At 40.3% G+C, this 18,554-nt stretch overlaps 1 protein-coding gene across 1 annotated transcript in view; it reads right to left on the minus strand.

Annotated features, from left to right (window-relative positions):
* Positions 1 to 18,554, minus strand: part of piezo1 (piezo-type mechanosensitive ion channel component 1) — a 149,668-nt gene that overhangs the window by 50,682 nt on the left and 80,432 nt on the right. The window contains exons 10-20 of the mRNA XM_056234815.1: positions 17,911 to 18,001; positions 17,369 to 17,463; positions 15,579 to 15,839; positions 13,706 to 13,811; positions 11,462 to 11,643; positions 10,146 to 10,294; positions 9,053 to 9,211; positions 7,834 to 7,940; positions 7,065 to 7,228; positions 3,855 to 4,031; positions 1,784 to 1,909 (exon numbers count right to left, since the gene is read on the minus strand). Coding sequence (XP_056090790.1) covers positions 1,784 to 1,909; positions 3,855 to 4,031; positions 7,065 to 7,228; positions 7,834 to 7,940; positions 9,053 to 9,211; positions 10,146 to 10,294; positions 11,462 to 11,643; positions 13,706 to 13,811; positions 15,579 to 15,839; positions 17,369 to 17,463; positions 17,911 to 18,001 — 1,617 coding nt within the window. The remainder of the gene's footprint in view (positions 1 to 1,783; positions 1,910 to 3,854; positions 4,032 to 7,064; positions 7,229 to 7,833; positions 7,941 to 9,052; positions 9,212 to 10,145; positions 10,295 to 11,461; positions 11,644 to 13,705; positions 13,812 to 15,578; positions 15,840 to 17,368; positions 17,464 to 17,910; positions 18,002 to 18,554) is intronic.

An 18,554-nucleotide genomic window follows, 5' to 3' on the forward strand; every position in this document is an offset into this window, starting at 1 on the left:
TTGCCTGAGTAACTTTAGTAGCATTAATAAGGACTATTTTACGTTTGACTACCTGAATACTACTGTTAGACCCGCCTGACAAACTTAAAACAATGTTTACTTCTTTGTTGTATTAAAAGGGGGGGGGGGGTTCAAAATTTTGGACATCGGACCTCATTTCCAAGTGAGCCTTAGTGTTATTTATCAGTTTTCAAAAAATGTCATCCAGTCGTTCCAGTTGCATAGTTCGCCGGTGCAAGGCTAGCACGAGTCAACGGTTACTGCTAGCCTGCCATTAAAAACAGTTTTACCCACTATTTCTAACATTATTCTCTCAACAGACATTTACATCGATAGCCTGGCGTTATAATTTATTTGCTTTTGGTGTACTGTGGAGTGGGTACAACTGTTTTTAATGGCAGGCTAGCAGTAACCGCTGACTCGCGCTAGCCTAGCACCGGCGAACTATGCAACTGGAACGACTGGATGACATTTTTTCGAAAGCTGTCTCCACTGATAAATAACACTAAGGCTCACTTGGAAATGAGGTCCGATGTCCAAAATTCTGAACCCCCCCTTTTAGGTATTTATTTGCTCATATTTTGGATTTTTTTTTTCACTGTTAGATTTTAGTCGACTATATTTATTGTAGATTTAAGGCCCGTTCACACCGATGTCGACAACTAACGATAAAAAACGTTAGAATAGCAGTCTCAACTATACTGATAACGCACAGAGAAACAATGTCTTTGGAATCACTTTTAGAACGATTTTTTTTCCAGTTGATAAAACATCGACAGCCAATCAGAATCCACCCTGCTTTAAGAGCTCGAGCGTTTAAAGCGACAGGCGACGAAACTGCGCGCTTGTGTAGTGTGGACTGGCCTTTAGTCGACCAAAACTAAAATATGAGTAAAACTAAATGCCCTTTTAGTCAAAAGACTAACTAAAACTAAATCAAAATGAAAACTGGTAATTTAAAGGATATATTTAGTGATGAATATTAGCATACAGCTATAAAGTAAACAGGAAGTACTATGTATAGTACTACACTCGAACTGTAGTATGTGACATTGTCTTTCGACCTTGCATTTTTATTATTTTTAACTACTTTTGTGTAAAAAACAAAACACACATTTGATCAGTGTCTAGACTTAAGGTCAACTTTTTGACCAAAGAATTTGCCTGACTTTTTTTCTATTAAATATAACATTTAGAGATTGAAATAGCATATTTTAGAGTTGAGCATAACTAGATAAACATACGGCACTATTAGTCACCATGAAATCAAATACTGACAATTCTTCATGGAATATTGCAGTATTTATCCATGATTTATCAGTGCTCATTATTACGGTTTTAAATTCATGTTCCTGGTAATATTAAAATCAGAATAACTTCCCCTCCTGATGATCTACTTTTAAGTCTTCTCTTAAGACTCATTTATTTTCTTTGGCGTTTAACATATCTTGATTTGCTGTTTTATGATTTTACTTTCGTGTGTTACACCTATTTTACAGCTTGTGTTTTATTGTTAGAATTTTTTTTTTTTTTTGTACAGCACTTTGGTCAACTTCGGTTGTGTCTAAATTGTGCTTTATAAATAAACAATGTATTGTATTGTATTGTATGATGAGGGCGGGGCAACCTGTCAATCACATGAGATCCACCAATAGCAAACCACAACCATCCAATCAATTCCCCACAGACACAATCAAGCCACGCCCACATTTCTTCCCGTTCCAGACGTGTTTCACTCGGATATACAGCCCAATTGGACAGAAAAGACTAAACTGAACCTCACCTTGCTGTATCCCAGGGGAGTCGCATCTTTCCGAACACCGAACCAGTTGGCCGGGTCCACGGGCGCTCGGTACAGGGTGGAGTTCAGCACTTCATCCGTCTCTAGACTCGTCTCGTTCATCATCGGCTGCAGATGCGATAAAGAGAGAAAGAGTGAACACTGCGTCCACCAGTTTCTCTGTCCTCACCGAAAGGGAAATGTTGCATTTAGAAGGGATGCTCATATTGACCGTTTAACCGTTAACCGGAAGTAAAAACTCAACCGGCTGCGCTCCGGACTAACCCCACATCATGTAGACACGTCACTTTTGTTAAATAAGAACTAAACAATGTGTGGATTAAGGAAAAAAATGCCGTTTTTTCAAAGCTTCAAACGGATTCAGTGATTTCTTTTTGTCGTCTTAATTTGTTAATTATTTAAGTTAAAAAAAATATTTAGTGTAGGGTTATTTAATATTTTTTATTTATATTATTTTATTCTGTTTTTTTTCTGTTGTCACTGTCAAGTGTGTGAACATTTGATGTGAATCCGGGTTCTGTTGTTGATCCGTTCTGCTGTTTGCACGTTAAAATAAACTTGTGACATTTTTTTTTGTTGGTATTTTTAACGGGTCACAGACGCTCATCAATTTTTTTTTTTTTTTATTCAATAGGCTATTATAATCTTATCAGTTAACGGTTAATACTCGGATAAGAGTGGCGGTTGTCGGTCGGGAAAATTAACCGAAATGAGCATCCCTAAGAAAAATATTTAGGTTTTAAAGGGTGAAACAACACATTTACTACAAAAATACATTTTGCATCTGTTTAGGACACGTCACAATCCCTCAATGGAAAGAAACAGGCAAGAATAGGCAGAACCCTGTCAGCAGAATAGACGAATTAGGAAAAGTTTGAGCATTTATACGGCGACAAACACAAGTGAGCATTTGGAAATCACCTGAGAGAAACAATCCACTTCTTTCCCTAAAAACATCCACAATAAACACATCAGCTTTATCCACGCTTGAGGGCATTTGTTTATTAGACGGTGTTCCTGTTGTTAATCTTGGCATGTGTGTGTGAGGAAGAAACACTGGTGCCTAAATGTGTGTAAAAGTGCCTGTGTAAAAGATTTTTACATTTTATGAAGAAAATGTGCAAAAGTCCTGATAATAGGGTGTTCTGGGTAGTTTGTGTCCACACTTAAAGTCTGTATGATATTCAGATCCCAAGATAAAAAAAAACATATGTCCTTTTTATCATCTACAAGCTACAAATTATACGTCTGGTTCTGTAATTTCTCGTCTGAAAACTAATAACACCTCACATAATAACACACATGATGTGAGAGAACACACGTGTTTGAGAAATGGCACAGGACACATTATCAAAATTTTGTATTATTGTTTTTGTTTTAAAAATGTTCATTACACACACTGCTTATTACACACACAGGCACGCACACAAACATGTCAAATTTTTAAAATTATAAGGATTACAATGTAAAAGATTATTATTGGTTATATAAAGATATGGTGAATCCGGCTTGTCCCGTAGATGGTCCCGCTTTAACCTCACACACACTCACACACACACACACCATTCCTCCATTTAAATAGTGAATCCGCCATGGCGCGATAAATCCGCCAACTGGCTTTTAAAGGGAATTGGAGATGAGACTCTGATTGGTTAATTGCACGTTACGCTCAAAACACACACATTACTCATTAAGAGAATAGAGATAAAACACACCCATTACTCATTAAGAGAATAGAGATAAAACACACCCATTACTCATTAAGAGAATAGAGATAAAACACACACATTACTCATTAAGAGAATAGAGACGACCCTTTTAGACCAGCGCCGGGAGCACAGACCATTTTCCCCGTCGTTAAACTAGCAAAAGTAGATTCGGACGCTTTGGACCATGCGCTTCGATCGTTAAAATAGGGCCCTTAATTTTTGTTTTTTGAACATTCAAGCATGAAAACCTATTCTAGTAGAGCCCAAAAAGCACATCAGAGGTCCTCCCTAAACACTTCTAACCAACAATGCTTAAAGTGTGTGTGTGTGTGTGTGTGTCTCACCGCGCTGCAGTTGTTGGAGTACTCCGCCGGGTTGACGACGCTGAGCTGGTACAGCATCTTGCAGACGATGATGACACACACCCAGACGGTGGAGATGCAGGAGGCCATGGGCCGGAAGCGGCCGTACGGGACGGCGAAGCTCCACAGCACCACCAGCACCAGGTTCATCGCAGACGGCTGCCAATCAAGCGGGACACACCAGAGTAAACACAACTGTGAAACACTGACATATTATCACCTCATAACAGCAGACGTGTGTTTCTCTGGTGTGACTACATACAGTCAAACCAAAAATTAATCATAACATTTTTTTTTTTTTTGTGGTGGGCATATATACATTTTTTTTATCTAGATTATTCTCACTGTAATCTTGGAATTAATCTAGATTAAAATGGCTCATTTGAATTCTGCCTAAAGCATTCAGAATATGTGTGCTACCCAAATAAATAATCCCGCAGGTAGTAAGATGGGCAGGGGCGGAGCTAGACTCTCAGTACAGTGGGGGCGGAGCTAGACTCTCAGTACAGTGGGGGTGGAGCTAGACTCTCAGTACAGGGGGGGTGGAGCTAGACTCTCAGTACAGTGGGGGTGGAGCTAGACTCTCAGTACAGTGGGGGTGGAGCTAGACTCTCAGTACAGTGGGGGTGGAGCTAGACTCTCAGTACAGGGGGGGTGGAGCTAGACTCTCAGTACAGTGGGGGTGGAGCTAGACTCTCAGTACAGGGGGGGTGGAGCTAGACTCTCAGTACAGTGGGGGTGGAGCTAGACTCTCAGTACAGTGGGGGCGGAGCTAGACTCTCAGTACAGTGGGGGTGGAGCTAGACTCTCAGTACAGTGGGGGTGGAGCTAGACTCTCAGTACAGGGGGGTGGAGCTAGACTCTCAGTACAGTGGGGGCGGAGCTAGACTCTCAGTACAGTGGGGGTGGAGCTAGACTCTCAGTACAGGGGGGTGGAGCTAGACTCTCAGTACAGTGGGGGCGGAGCTAGACTCTCAGTACAGTGGGGGCGGAGCTAGACTCTCAGTACAGTGAGGGCGGAGCTAGACTCTCAGTACAGTGGGGGCGGAGCTATACTCTCAGTACAGTGGGGGTGGAGCTAGACTCTCAGTACAGTGGGGGTGGAGCTAGACTCTCAGTACAGTGGGGGTGGAGCTAGACTCTCAGTACAGTGGGGGCGGAGCTATACTCTCAGTACAGTGGGGGCGGAGCTAGACTCTCAGTACAGTGGGGGCGGAGCTAGACTCTCAGTAGAGTGGGGGCGGAGCTAGACTCTCAGTACAGTGGGGGTGGAGCTAGACTCTCAGTACAGTGGGGGTGGAGCTAGACTCTCAGTACAGTGGGGGTGGAGCTAGACTCTCAGTACAGTGGGGGTGGAGCTAGACTCTCAGTACAGTGGGGGTGGAGCTAGACTCTCAGTACAGGGGGGTGGAGCTAGACTCTCAGTACAGTGGGGGCGGAGCTAGACTCTCAGTACAGTGGGGGTGGAGCTAGACTCTCAGTACAGGGGGGTGGAGCTAGACTCTCAGTACAGTGGGGGCGGAGCTAGACTCTCAGTACAGTGGGGGTGGAGCTAGACTCTCAGTACAGCAGTACAGTGGCGGCGGAGCTAGACTCTCAGTAGAGTGGGGGCGGAGCTAGACTCTCAGTAGAGTGGGGGTGGAGCTAGACTCTCAGTACAGTGGGGGCGGAGCTTTATCATGGGGCCCTCTGCTATCAAGTCGTTTTAAAATTAAAACCATTAAAAAAAAAGTAAAATATCTGATGAATGCATATGTAATAATGTGTCACTTGTTGAGCCAAGTAAGCTTATGTTAAATAAAACACAAAGACTATCTCGTTCTTTTCTTTTTAATGCGCCCAATTTATATTTTCTCTCCATTTTCGTAACTATTCTCTACATACATTCGCACCTCACGCCACCCACTGTACTCCTGAGGCAAGACGGCCTTATACGCTGTGTTTCGGTTCATTTATGACTCACAAGACGAGCTCCAGTTCACGCGCCGGCGCCTCCGTGTTGTGATTATCTATTGTCTGCTATATTTACTTCTTATTTATTAAATCCAGGTAATTGGTTGATGAAACATTGGTTAAAATTAAGATACAATTAATACAAAACGAAATTCACCTTAATGAAAGGCTTTATGTTTGATGTCTCTGTGAAAGTTTTAAAGCAGTCTTTCAGTGCCGCTTTCAGAGCGCTCACGTCCGTAACGGGGAACTGACACGTAACATTGTTTTTCACTCATAAATGCGTCACGAAAAATAAGACAAAATGAATATTTTATGTTCTGTGGAGAGCCAACCCTTCTTCATCCGGTGGGTAGTATTACTTTTTGTACTTTTGCCACCTAAAAGTTAAAGTTTTTTTGTGTCACGTCTGTTACGGATGTGTATTTCCCTCATATTAAATATAAAACGCATAGACTGATATTTTTCTAATGTCTGGACTCTTTTATTAAGGGAGTATGGATAAACAGACGTTTCAATATATTGGTATTAAATGCCCCCTACAGTGCAATTCGGCTAGGTATACATCTGCGCCAAAATATCAAAGTGAAAGTCTTCATAGCTTGCGTAGTAACGTTATAGACCCAGCTCCCAACCCAACTTTGAGAATAGATTAATGACGATATTTTTTTAATCGCCCGATAAGAGTCTCACGTTAACGCCGATAACGGCCCACCACTATTTTTTTTACTAGTGTGTGCAGGACACTATAGTTCATTTATGTAAGTGAGGAGAGCAAAATAAAGTAAACTGTGACATATTATACCCAATAATTCTTCATACAGTGACTACCAGTAAAATGTATATAAATTTGGGATCAAATATTATCCAGACACTTTGAGCTGATCATGTTTTGCTGAAGTGTGTTTTCTGTAATTGCTAATGCTCTTTTTACACACAGACTGAACAACATGAAGCATTGCTTGGTCACTGGTTGAGCTAAACTGGTATTATCTAATTGTGTAGTTAAATTTAACATCTGACAGATATTCAACATAATTCATGTGTGAGAGTCTAACAGAAGGATGAACAAAACCAGTCAAATTATCTTTACTTTATTACCATTTTCTAACCATAGCGAGTAAACTGCGATAATGTGAGAAATGTTGAAGGTGTCTGAATAAATGTTGGTTTGACTGTAAATAACTGCAGGTTATGAAACCACATGATGACATGGCCTGAATACGAGAGTGTGCAGACCTCCAGTAGTGCGACCCAGACCACAAAAAAAGCCACGATTTTGACGATGTGCAGCTCCAATACTCTCCAAATGAAACTCTGGATGTGGGTCAAGGTGTCGGAGAACTTCGTAGACAACACCATTAGTCTGTCCATCACCAGTCCCCACTTGCTGGGTATCGCCTCTGAGAACGGAGCAAGAGTGCACAGGAAAATTAAATAAAAGCGATAAAAGCAATTATTTCCCGTCGCTGATTGTTTTTAAAGTCCCCCAGTGGTGAAAATCCAGCTTTAATGTTAATGTCTATATGGTGTCTTTAATCTACTTTAAGACAAACCATGTGTAAGTTCATAAGTCGACAGCATTGCTGAGTATTTTCTCCTTCCATCTCTAGTATTTACCAATATTAAAGGGATACATCGCTGGAAAGATGAATGTGTATTTAAATTTTGTCATTTATGTAGAAGAAATTTGAAGTTATTTTAGAAGTTGGTGCCTTCTAGACTGAGAAAAGCCAGAAAATGTATTTTTGGCTCATGTGGATGAAAGACAACAACTCCCAGAATGCACTTGCACTCCTACTACTGGCTTTAATCTCCAAAAAAGAGCCTCCGATGACGCTAAACGTTGATTTTTGCGTAATCTGATTTTTTTCCGGACATGAGGGAGGGAAGCACGGTCATTCGGAAATACTACGGGGTTTCTACTGATACAAAGCTTAATGCTAATCGGTGAAGTATTCCTTTAAGTGTAAAATTGCTTTCGTTGAGCAGCGTTTATTACTCTCACCGTCCGCCTCTGATGGATCATCGCCCTGATCCGTGACCAGATCCTCCTCCTCAAGTCTGACTTCTTCTGTGGATCGAACCAAATCCGGATTCTCTATTCCTCTCTTCCTGTAGGGAAATGAACAGTGATAGTCAGAAAAATCACATTTCTTGAATATGAATTCAAATGTTTCTCACGGAGAGCAACACATTCTCTGGGAATGTGTCAGATTTAAACAAATATCTTCAGTAAGTCTGAAATAACTTAAGAAATAAGTTTTATTTCAAATATATACACTGAACAAAATTATAAACGCAATTTTTAGCCATTTTTCATGAGCTGAACTCAAAGATCTAAGACTTTTTCTATGTACACAAAAGGCCTATTTCTCTCAAACATTGTTCACAAATCTGTCTAAATCTGTGTTAGTGAGCCGAGATAATCCATCCACCTCACAGGTGTGGCGTATCAAGATGCGGATTAGACAGCAGGATTATTGCACAGGTGTGCATTAGGCTGTCCACAATAAAAGGCCACTCTGAAATGTGCGTAAGAATAAAACTCTAAAGTTTGGTGTATGTAAAGCTACTGAAGTGGAGATTTCTGGCTCAATATAGGAGGAAAAACTCATTTTGAGAAAACGGCCTTTAAAGATATACACTGTAATTGAAATCTACAGACGCAAATAGATAGTGAATAGATAGAAGTGCTCTAAAATATACAGTTAAAAGTGTATTTTGGATGTTTTCTGCCCACTAGTCTGAAAAAAAAAAAACTTTATGAAAAGCCCACAATCTCAAAATTGACAGATGCATGAAAAAAAAACTGTCCACTTAAACAGGTGAAACGAATATATTATTTAGACTCATTACATGCAAAGTGAGATATTTCAAGCCTTTATTTGTTATAATTTTGATGACTATGGCTTACAGTTTATGAAAACCCCAAATTCGAAAGGTTTTCATAAACTGTAAGCCATAATCATGAAAATTATAACAAATAAAGGCTTGAAATATCTCACTTTGCATGTAATGAGTCTATATAATATATTAGTTTCACCTTTTAAGTTGAATTACTGAAATAAATGAACTTTTGCATGATATTCTAACTTTTCGAGTTTCACCTGTATGCTAACTCTGACAGCTCTAAATAATTAATGCCTTTTCTAAAATGTGTTTAATTTGGTCAAATAAACTAGTGTAGTATATCTGTATGCATTGTTCAGAGGTGATGCTCATGCCTGTGGATGGGAGTGACATTCTCCAGATCTGTGATCCTCATGAAGGGCTTGTGGAAGTAGTGCAGCTGGAGGATACAGGCCAGGAGGAAGAAGCCTGGGATCAGGATACTGCTGAACAGCTCCGACAGCTTGAACGTCTCCAGGCCCATGTCCGACAGCCTACAGATGGAGGAACACATGCAATCAGCATTAAAGGGGTTATATGCAAGAGTTTTCAGGTGTTTTCACTTTTTCATTGCCTATGTGTGAACAGATTGTAACGAAACCGCTTGCAAAGAAAAGGTACAGGTGAAACTCGAAAAATTAGAATATCGTGCAAAAGTTCATTTATTTCAGTAATTCAACTTAAAAGGTGAAACTAATATATTATATAGACTCATTACATGCAAAGTGAGATATTTCAAGCATTTATTTGTTATAATTGTGATGATTATGGCTTCAGCTTATGAAAACCACAAATTCAAAAATAGAATATTGTGAAAAGGTTTTCATAAGCTGTAAGACATAATCATCACAATTATAACAACTAAAGGCTTGAAATATCTCACTTTGCATGTAATGAGTCTATATAATATATTAGTTTCACCTTTTAAGTTGAATTACTGAAATAAATGAACTTTTGCACCATATTCAAATTTTTCGAGTTTCACCTGTATAATAAGTTGTTGGCTGCAGTTCACTTTACGGCCACCGGTGTCGCTAATAACAAGGGTTTCTGAATTCTACATGTAGCCTTTTTAACAAATGTACCTGAAAATAATCATTTTATCGATATTTTCTCACACACACACCCCATTTCAAACCCACTGGACTCTCCGTAGAACACAAACAGAGAAGTTACATAAAAGTTTCACACATTCTTTTGAAGCTTTTTTCCACACTCATTCAACATTAAGTATTGCCTTTAGAATTCGAATATAATTCGAATTGTGCATATATTTAAGAAAGAAACTCAAATTTAGCTTTTCAGCCATTTTGACGGCCCTACCCCCTACTGTATATCAGCGAAAACATGGATTGCCGGAAAATCATTGGCGGGGAACGGGTTAATCATCCGAAACGCCAATAGTAAATAGGTACTCAGGAGACGCACTGCTGTTCAGTGAATCCAGTGAAGTTTCCCCAATATCCTGGGAAGTCCTCGAACTGAAAGGTGTATATAGAGATGAGCACCAGCATCGTGTACGCCACCACCATCCACCAGAAGGCCTTCAGCAGCCTCCTCCACAGAGAGTAATACACCTGCAGAGAGAGAGGGGGAGAGAGAGAGAGAGAGAGAGAGGGAGAGAGAGGGTGTGTGTGTAAGAGAGAGAGAGAGAGAGAGGGAGAGAGAGGGGGTGTGTGTAAGAGAGAGAGAGAGAGAGAGGGAGAGAGAGGGGGTGTGTGTAAGAGAGAGAGAGAGAGAGAGAGAGGGTGTGTGTGTAAGAGAGAGAGAGAGAGAGAGAGAGAGAGAGGGTGTGTGTGTAAGAGAGAGAGAGAGAGAGAGAGAGGGTGTGTGTGTAAGAGAGAGAGAGAGAGAGAGAGAGGGTGTGTGTGTAAGAGAGAGAGAGAGAGAGAGAGAGAGAGAGAGAGAGAGGGTGTGTGTGTGTGTGTGTGTGTGTGAGAGAGAGAGACATGACAATTTAAAAACAGCTGTTTTCTATGTGAGTTTATTCCTGTGATCAAAGCTGAATTTTCAGCATCATTACTCCAGTCTTCAGTGTCACATGATCCTTCAGAAATCACTCTAATATGAGGATCTGATGCTCAAGAAACATTTATGATTATTATCAGTGTTGAAAACATTTTTGTGCAAAAAATAAAAATCAAAAGTTCAAAAGAACACATAATTTTGTAACATTATAAATATCTTTATAGTCACTTTTGATCAATTTAATTCATCATTGATGAAAATTAATCCCCCCCCCCCAAAAAATTTATAAAAATTCTTACTGACCCCAAACTTTTGAACGGCAGTGTTTAATGTTACGAAATCTTTCTATTTCAGAGAAATGCTGTTCTTTTAAACTTTCTATTCATCAAAGAATCCTGAAATAAAACTGTTTTCAACACTGATAATAATCATAAATGTTTCTAGAGCATCAGATCATCATATTAGAGTGATTTCTGAAGGATCATGTGACACTGAAGACTGGAGTAATGATGCTGAATATTCAGCTTTGATCACAGGAATAAATTACACTTTACTATATATTCACATAGAAAAATAGTAATAATATTTCACAATATTACTTTTTTGTTGTTGTTGTATTTTTTTAATCAAATAAATGCAGCCTTGGTGAGCAGAAGAGACTTCTTTTAAACACATTAAAAATCTTACCGATCCAAAACGTTTGTCTGGTAGTGTATATACTGTAAATGATGATAATAATGATAATGATAATGATAATAAGTGTAAGTGAAGTGCACCTGATACAGGCACATGCAGAGCAGGAAGAGCAGCATGTAGACGATCTTGTAGGCGACGAGCTTTCCTGCGAAGCTGACCATGATGAACATCCCTCCACACACGTAGATCCAGTATTTAGCGTACAGACTCATCACCTGCCCCCCCAACACCTTCAGGATCGACTCGTTCCGGCCGGCGCTCTCTGGAAGACACACACACACACTCTCAAACACCCCCGTCGGTGGTCAAACACTCAATCACGTGATCAATGAACAAAACAAGAAGAGAAGACAGAGCACGAATACTAAACTGAGCCAAATTCACATAAAATTATGACAAAAAATAGCACGTATCCTAGTAAACATAGTCGGTTATGTCTTAAGTGACTGTAAACAGTTACGTGTGTCAGTATATTAGATCAGTGCATTTGCTCTTAAAGTGACAGTAGCCTAATATTCCTCCTGCTGTCTGTGTTTTAATGCTAATCAAACAACACAAGACAAAGAAAACTTTAATAACGATGTTTGATTTATAGAGTGAAGACGAGGCAGTGTTATTTTACATTTGCTTACTTTTTTAAATGTTTGTACCTGAGCATTAAATAAATGAGGGCAGAATTTCCATTTTTGTTTAAACTACGCCTTTAAGCAAATGTCTTTGACATTAGTTGAATTGAGTGTGAGAAAGACATGAGAAGAATAGGTGAGGTGGAGCAGGCTGGGAATTATGAATGCTTTAATAATAATGGCTAATAGAAAGATGAATCTTATGCTCTTAAACAGCGTGGTTTTGTGGTTAGCACACTTGGGTACGGTTCGTGTCGTGTTGTCATGTCTAGGTATGAGACAGCTTCACAAACAGTCTTTTTAATCACACAGTGTCATTATTTCTCATACAATCATTCAGATTATCATAGAAATTCTGGGATAAAGGTTTATAGTTCGGATATAAACACTGATGTCTACGCTAGCGAAATCAAATAAGAGCAAATCACCTTTTGAAAGTAACATGCTTTGAATAAAGATTGTATCAATTACATCGTTACACCAGTAGGTGGCGACACGTGACTGTTAAAAAAGGTGTTTGTCATTGAATCATTCATTCAAGAGATTCGTTCAAAAATTCTGATTCATCCAGTAATGAGAGTCTTTATAAGTGAGTCATTGAATCGTTCATTTGAGATTTGTTAAAAAATTCTGATTCATCCAGTAATGAGTCTTTATAAGCGAGTCATTGAATCATTCATTCAAGAGATTCGTTCAAAAATTCTGATTCATCCAGTAATGAGAGTCTTTATAAGTGAGTCATTGAATCATTAATTCGAGATTCGTTCAAAAATTCTGATTCATCCAGTAATGAGAGTCTTTATAAGTGAGTCATTGAATCATTCATTTGAGATTTGTTCAAAAATTCTGATTCATCCAGTTATGAGTCTTTATAAGTGAGTCATTGAATCATTCATTCAAGAGATTCGTTCAAAAATTCTGATTCATCCAGTAATGAGAGTCTTTATAAGTGAGTCATTAAATCATTCATTCAAAAGATTTGTTAAAAAATTCTGATTCATCCAGTAATGAGAGTCTTTATAAGTGAGTCATTAAATCATTCATTCAAAAGATTTGTTCAAAAATTCTGATTCATCCAGTAATGAGAGTCTTTATAAGTGAGTCATTGAATCATTCATTCAAGAGATTTGTTAAAAAATTCTGATTCATCCAGTAATGAGTCTTTATAAGTGAGTCATTGAATCATTCATTTGAGATTTGTTAAAAAATTCTGATTCATCCAGTAATGAGAGTCTTTATAAGTGAGTCATTGAATCATTCATTTGAGATTTGTTCAAAAATTCTGATTCATCCAGTAATGAGAGTCTTTATAAGTGAGTCATTGAATCATTCGTTCAAAAATTCTGATTCATCCAGTAATGAGAGTCTTTATAAGTGAGTCATTAAATGTTTAATTAAAAAATTCTGATTCATTCAGTAATAAGAGTCTTTATAAGTGATTCATTGAATCATTTATTCAACCCGATTGTTTTTAAATAAGTAATTCTAATGATTATTTTTTTAATAGACTGCAGCAATGCACATTTTGGCAGAACCTCTAGTAAACTACACGTTATTTGGCTTTTTTTGAGTTGTCTACTCGTGGGATAATCATGATCTCTGTTTGAAATAAAACCATCATGATTCTCCATTTCTCCAGAATCGCGCAGCTCTCGAACGCAGATGATGACACTGTCGAGATCCCGTGTTCCCGCTCACCTCCGGTCGTGACCTCCTGCAACGGGACACTCATCCTCTTCTTTCTGCTGAACGTGTCTTTCACCGACTGTCTCAGCAGAAGCCAAAACGTTAATGTGAACAGCAGCTGAGAATAAAAAGAGAGAGAGAGAGAGAGAGAGAGAGAGAGAGAGAGAGAGAGAGAGAGGGAGAGAGAGAAGCAATATTTACACATTCCTCACAGTGTATTGAGTAACATCATGAGGATTATGACTGATCATGTGGTTGGATTGTGTAAAAATGGAGCAAGTGACTACAAGTTTTCCTACATTTCTCAGATTCTTCCAGGTTTATTGCAGCCATCTGTTTCCCAACACATAAAGCCATTTATCATACAGAAACTTCATAACTGGAAGGAGTTACAGTACATGCATCCTGTTACCATTTAAATTACAGTCAATCATATTTAAGAGTTAAAATCCTCCACATTCAATATCATTTATTTTTCGATGTAATATCAGTAGCACATTGATCTGCCAGTTCGTCTCTCCTCACGTGTGTTTGCATGATGCATTTAAAAGGTAATGGCCAAATGTATCTTTACACAAGTTTGCAGTGCTGTTGCAGATGAAATATAACATGGATAATAGTGAATAAATATATTTTCATCCGGTTAGATACTGATTATTAATCACTCAAACCCCTTAATCTAAACCTCTCTACATAACCGTCGGCCTCGCACATCCGCCATGTTTGTAGTTTTTAACACTTTTTATTCAAGTTTGTAGTTCTAACCGAATCCTCGAAAATTTCTAATTTCAAATACTATTTAGAACGGATAGTAAGTGAAGCGGGATCTTAAAGGACCCTTCCAGGCTCAATACATGTTACCCTCGACAGCATTTACGGCATATTGTTGAATATCCACAAAAAACAACTTCGACTGATCGCTTAAATGAAAAATTACAATGGGAGTGAATGTGGCCAATTTTTGAAGGGTTTAAAATTCAGAAATCCGAAGCTTATGATTTTATAAAATCTCTTACAATAATTCTTCCATTAAAAGTTGCTTAATATTTGAACTGCAAAGTTATTTTTCAATTGTAGTCTTTTAAAAATGCTAAATGCTAAAATGCTTCCAATACTCATTTCCCGCAGAATAGACACACGATACCAGCGTCTCTCTCTCTCTCTCTCTCTCTCTCTCTCTCTCTCTCTCTCTCTCTCTCTCTCTCTCTCTCTCTCTCTCTCTCTCTCTCTCTCTCTCTCTCCGACAGAGAATGACACACACACCCGCCTCTCCTCACTCACTCCTTTCATTTGCTCCGGATGAATATTGTTGGTGTTACAGGCCTTGTATTTCGGCGAGGGATTTGCACGTAATGCACATAATTTGACTCATTGCTGGAGATTTTGTGCTCAAACTCAAAAGTGCGGCACATAAAGCGCCTCTCAGAACTAAATTGAGCTCTTTATCGCTGTTTAATGCGCTTAAACTGGCAAATACACACAAAATAATGTCAAAATACTTGACGAGTATTCACGTAAACACAGTCAGTTCTGTTTTAAGTGAACATAAACAGTTGAGAAAGAAAACACACGTGTAACAGTGTAATGGATCTGTGCGTCAGCTCTTAAAGTGACAGCAGCCTAATAACCCTGCCGAATTATGAGATAATATTAAGAATATCTATATGGCAGTTTTTCCCCATGGTATGGATGTCAAAATTGTGGCCAGTGAAAATGCTGAGTGGCTCGTAACGTTCATGTCAAGCCCTGTTGGTAATCAACATTATGCCGCAAATGCTTCTACTGAACCCAGATTTTCTTTTTTATATATCAACTTTATATGCCAGTATTTTATGATAATGGCAGTCACACTAAGGCACATTAGCCAGCGCGTCAGTGTCCTCACCAGCGCTCCCAGCCGCAGACAGGGGTAATGCGCTCGGTCCAGGCCCAGCTGGCGCAGGCTCATGGTGCCGATGTGCTGGGGGAGTTCGGCCTCCAGGTCCATGGCCCACACGTACTGAAGCCCACACAGAGCCAGGCCGTACAGGAGGATGAAGGGAGAGCAGAGAGCAGCGAAGCGCTGGCGTGCCCGAAGCATCCAGATCAGACACGACCACAGCAGCAGCACGAACGTCAGCCAACTGTGGTACATTATACTCCACACCTGCAACACCACACCACATTACATCACTGCAGATGCAGATTCTTTTATTTTATGCCATGCCAGCATTCAAAGCTATTCTCATGGCAAAAATTGATGGATAGGTGGATGGATGGATGGATAGATAGGTGGATGGGTGGATGGATGGATGGATGGATGGATGGATGGATGGATGGATAGGTGGATGGATAGATAGGTGGGTGGATGGGTGGATGGATGGATGGATGGATGGATGGGTGGATGGATAGATAGGTGGGTGGATGGGTGGATGGATGGATGGATGGATAGATAGGTGGGTGGGTGGATGGATGGATAGGTGGATGAGTGGATGATGGATGGATGGATGGATGGATGGATGGATAGGTGGATGGATAGATAGGTGGATGGATGGATAGATAGGTGGGTGGATGGGTGGATGGATGGATGGATGGACGGGTGGATTGATGGATGGATGGGTGGATGGATGGATGGATAGATAGGTGGATGGGTGGATGGATGGATGGATGGATGGATAGGTGGATGGGTGGATGGATGGATGGATGGATGGATAGGTGGATGGATAGATAGGTGGATGGATGGATGGATGGATGGATGGATGGGTGGATGGATAGGTGGATGGGTGGATGGATGGATGGATGGATGGATGGATAGGTGGATGGGTGGATGGATGGATGGATGGATAGATAGGTGGATGGATGGATGGATAGGTGGATGGATAGATAGGTGGATGGGTGGATGGATAGGTGGATGGATGGATGGATGGATGGATGGATGGATAGATAGGTGGATGGTTGGATGGATGGATGGATGGATGGATAGATAGGTGGATGGGTGGATGGATGGATGGATGGATGGATAGATAGGTGGATGGATGGATGGATGGATAGATGGATGGATGAATGGATAGATAGGTGGATGGGTGGATGGATGGATGGATGGATGGATAGATAGGTGGATGGATGGATGGATGGATAGGTGGATGGATGGATGGATGGATAGATAGGTGGATGGATGGATGGATGGATGGATAGGTGGATGGATGGATGGATGGATAGATAGGTGGATGGGTGGATGGATGGATGGATGGATGGATAGATAGGTGGATGGATGGATGGATGGGTGGATGGATAGATAGGTGGATGGATGGATGGATAGGTGGATGGATGGATGGATGGATGGATGGATGGATGGATGGATGGATAGATAGGTGGATGGATGGATGGATGGATAGGTGGATGGATGGATGGATGGATGGATAGGTGGATGGATGGATGGATAGATAGGATAGATAGGTGGATGGATAGGATAGATAGGTGGATGGATGGATGGATGGATAGGTGGATGGATGGATGGATAGGTGGATGGATGGATGGATGGATGGATGGATAGGTGGATGGATGGATGGATGGATGGATGGATAGGTGGATGGATGGATGGATGGATAGGTGGATGGATAGTTGGATAGATGGATAGATAGATGGATAGATAGATAGATGGATGGATTGATAGATATTTGTGAATGTTTGTTTTACCATCATGGCGATTAGGGCACAAATGTAACTTTGTTGTAAGATCATCCGTCCAACCAGACGAAGAGGATTATCAGCCGAAGACTCTCCAGCAGGTCCTGCACACACACACACACACGGTATGTCCTCATAGAGTCGGTATGTATCCATGGTTTTTGTCCTCATAATCCGGTAGCACCAACGCACGCACACACACACACACACACACACACACACACACACACACACACACACACACACACACACACACACACACACACACACATCACAGGGTCAGGCTCATAAACACACACACATTACAGATTCAGGCTCTTAAACACACACACACACACACACACACACACACACACACACACACACACACACACATCACAGGGTCAAGCTCATAAACACACACACACACACACACTTCACAGGGTCAAGCTCATAAACACACACACACACACACACACATATCACAGTATCAGGCTCATAAACACACTTCAATGTGAAATGTTGTCTTCTGTGTGTGTAAACACATAAGTGCTGTACATGTGTTCCCGTACCCGTGTGGTGTTGGCCGGCGCCGTCGGTCACGGGCTCTTTAGAGAAGTGTGTTTCAGACAGAGGAGACTCTCCCGCGGCGAGAAGCGTTTGCTAAACCAGACAAACAGCAAACATGATTCATTCACTTAAAGCGCTGGTATAATGCCCTTTTCACAAGAGGTAAAATAAGACTCTGATGTCCCCAGAGTGTGTGTGTGTGTGTGTGTGTGTGTGTGTGTGTGTGTGTGTGTGTGTGTGTGTGTGTGAAGTTTTAGCTCAAAATACACCACAGATATTTTTATATCTAGCATGTTAAAGTTGTCACTTTTTGAGGGTGAGCAAAAACACACCGTTTGTGTGTGTGTGTGTGTGTGTCCCTTTAAATGCAAATGAGCTGCTGCTCCCGGCACAGAGGGCGGAGCTTCAAGAGCGTGTGTGTGTGTGTGTGTGTGTGTGTGTGTGAACATGATGGTTATTGTAGTTCTAATCTAAAGTAAATGTGAGTGTGAATTTACTCATCTCACTTGCCCAAAAACAAAATAATTTGAAATTAGAAATGCAGAATCAGGTGTGTTTGAGCGGCGCCCTCTACTGTACACACGCGAATTTGCATTTCCTTCTTCCTTAGGCTTATTATTTCACTTTTTTGGTGTTAAAAGGTCTT

This window comes from Rhinichthys klamathensis, unplaced genomic scaffold (genome assembly GCF_029890125.1).
Source record: "Rhinichthys klamathensis goyatoka isolate OS25496 unplaced genomic scaffold, OSU_Roscu_1.1 h1tg000406l_1, whole genome shotgun sequence".
Taxonomy (NCBI): domain Eukaryota; kingdom Metazoa; phylum Chordata; class Actinopteri; order Cypriniformes; family Leuciscidae; genus Rhinichthys; species Rhinichthys klamathensis.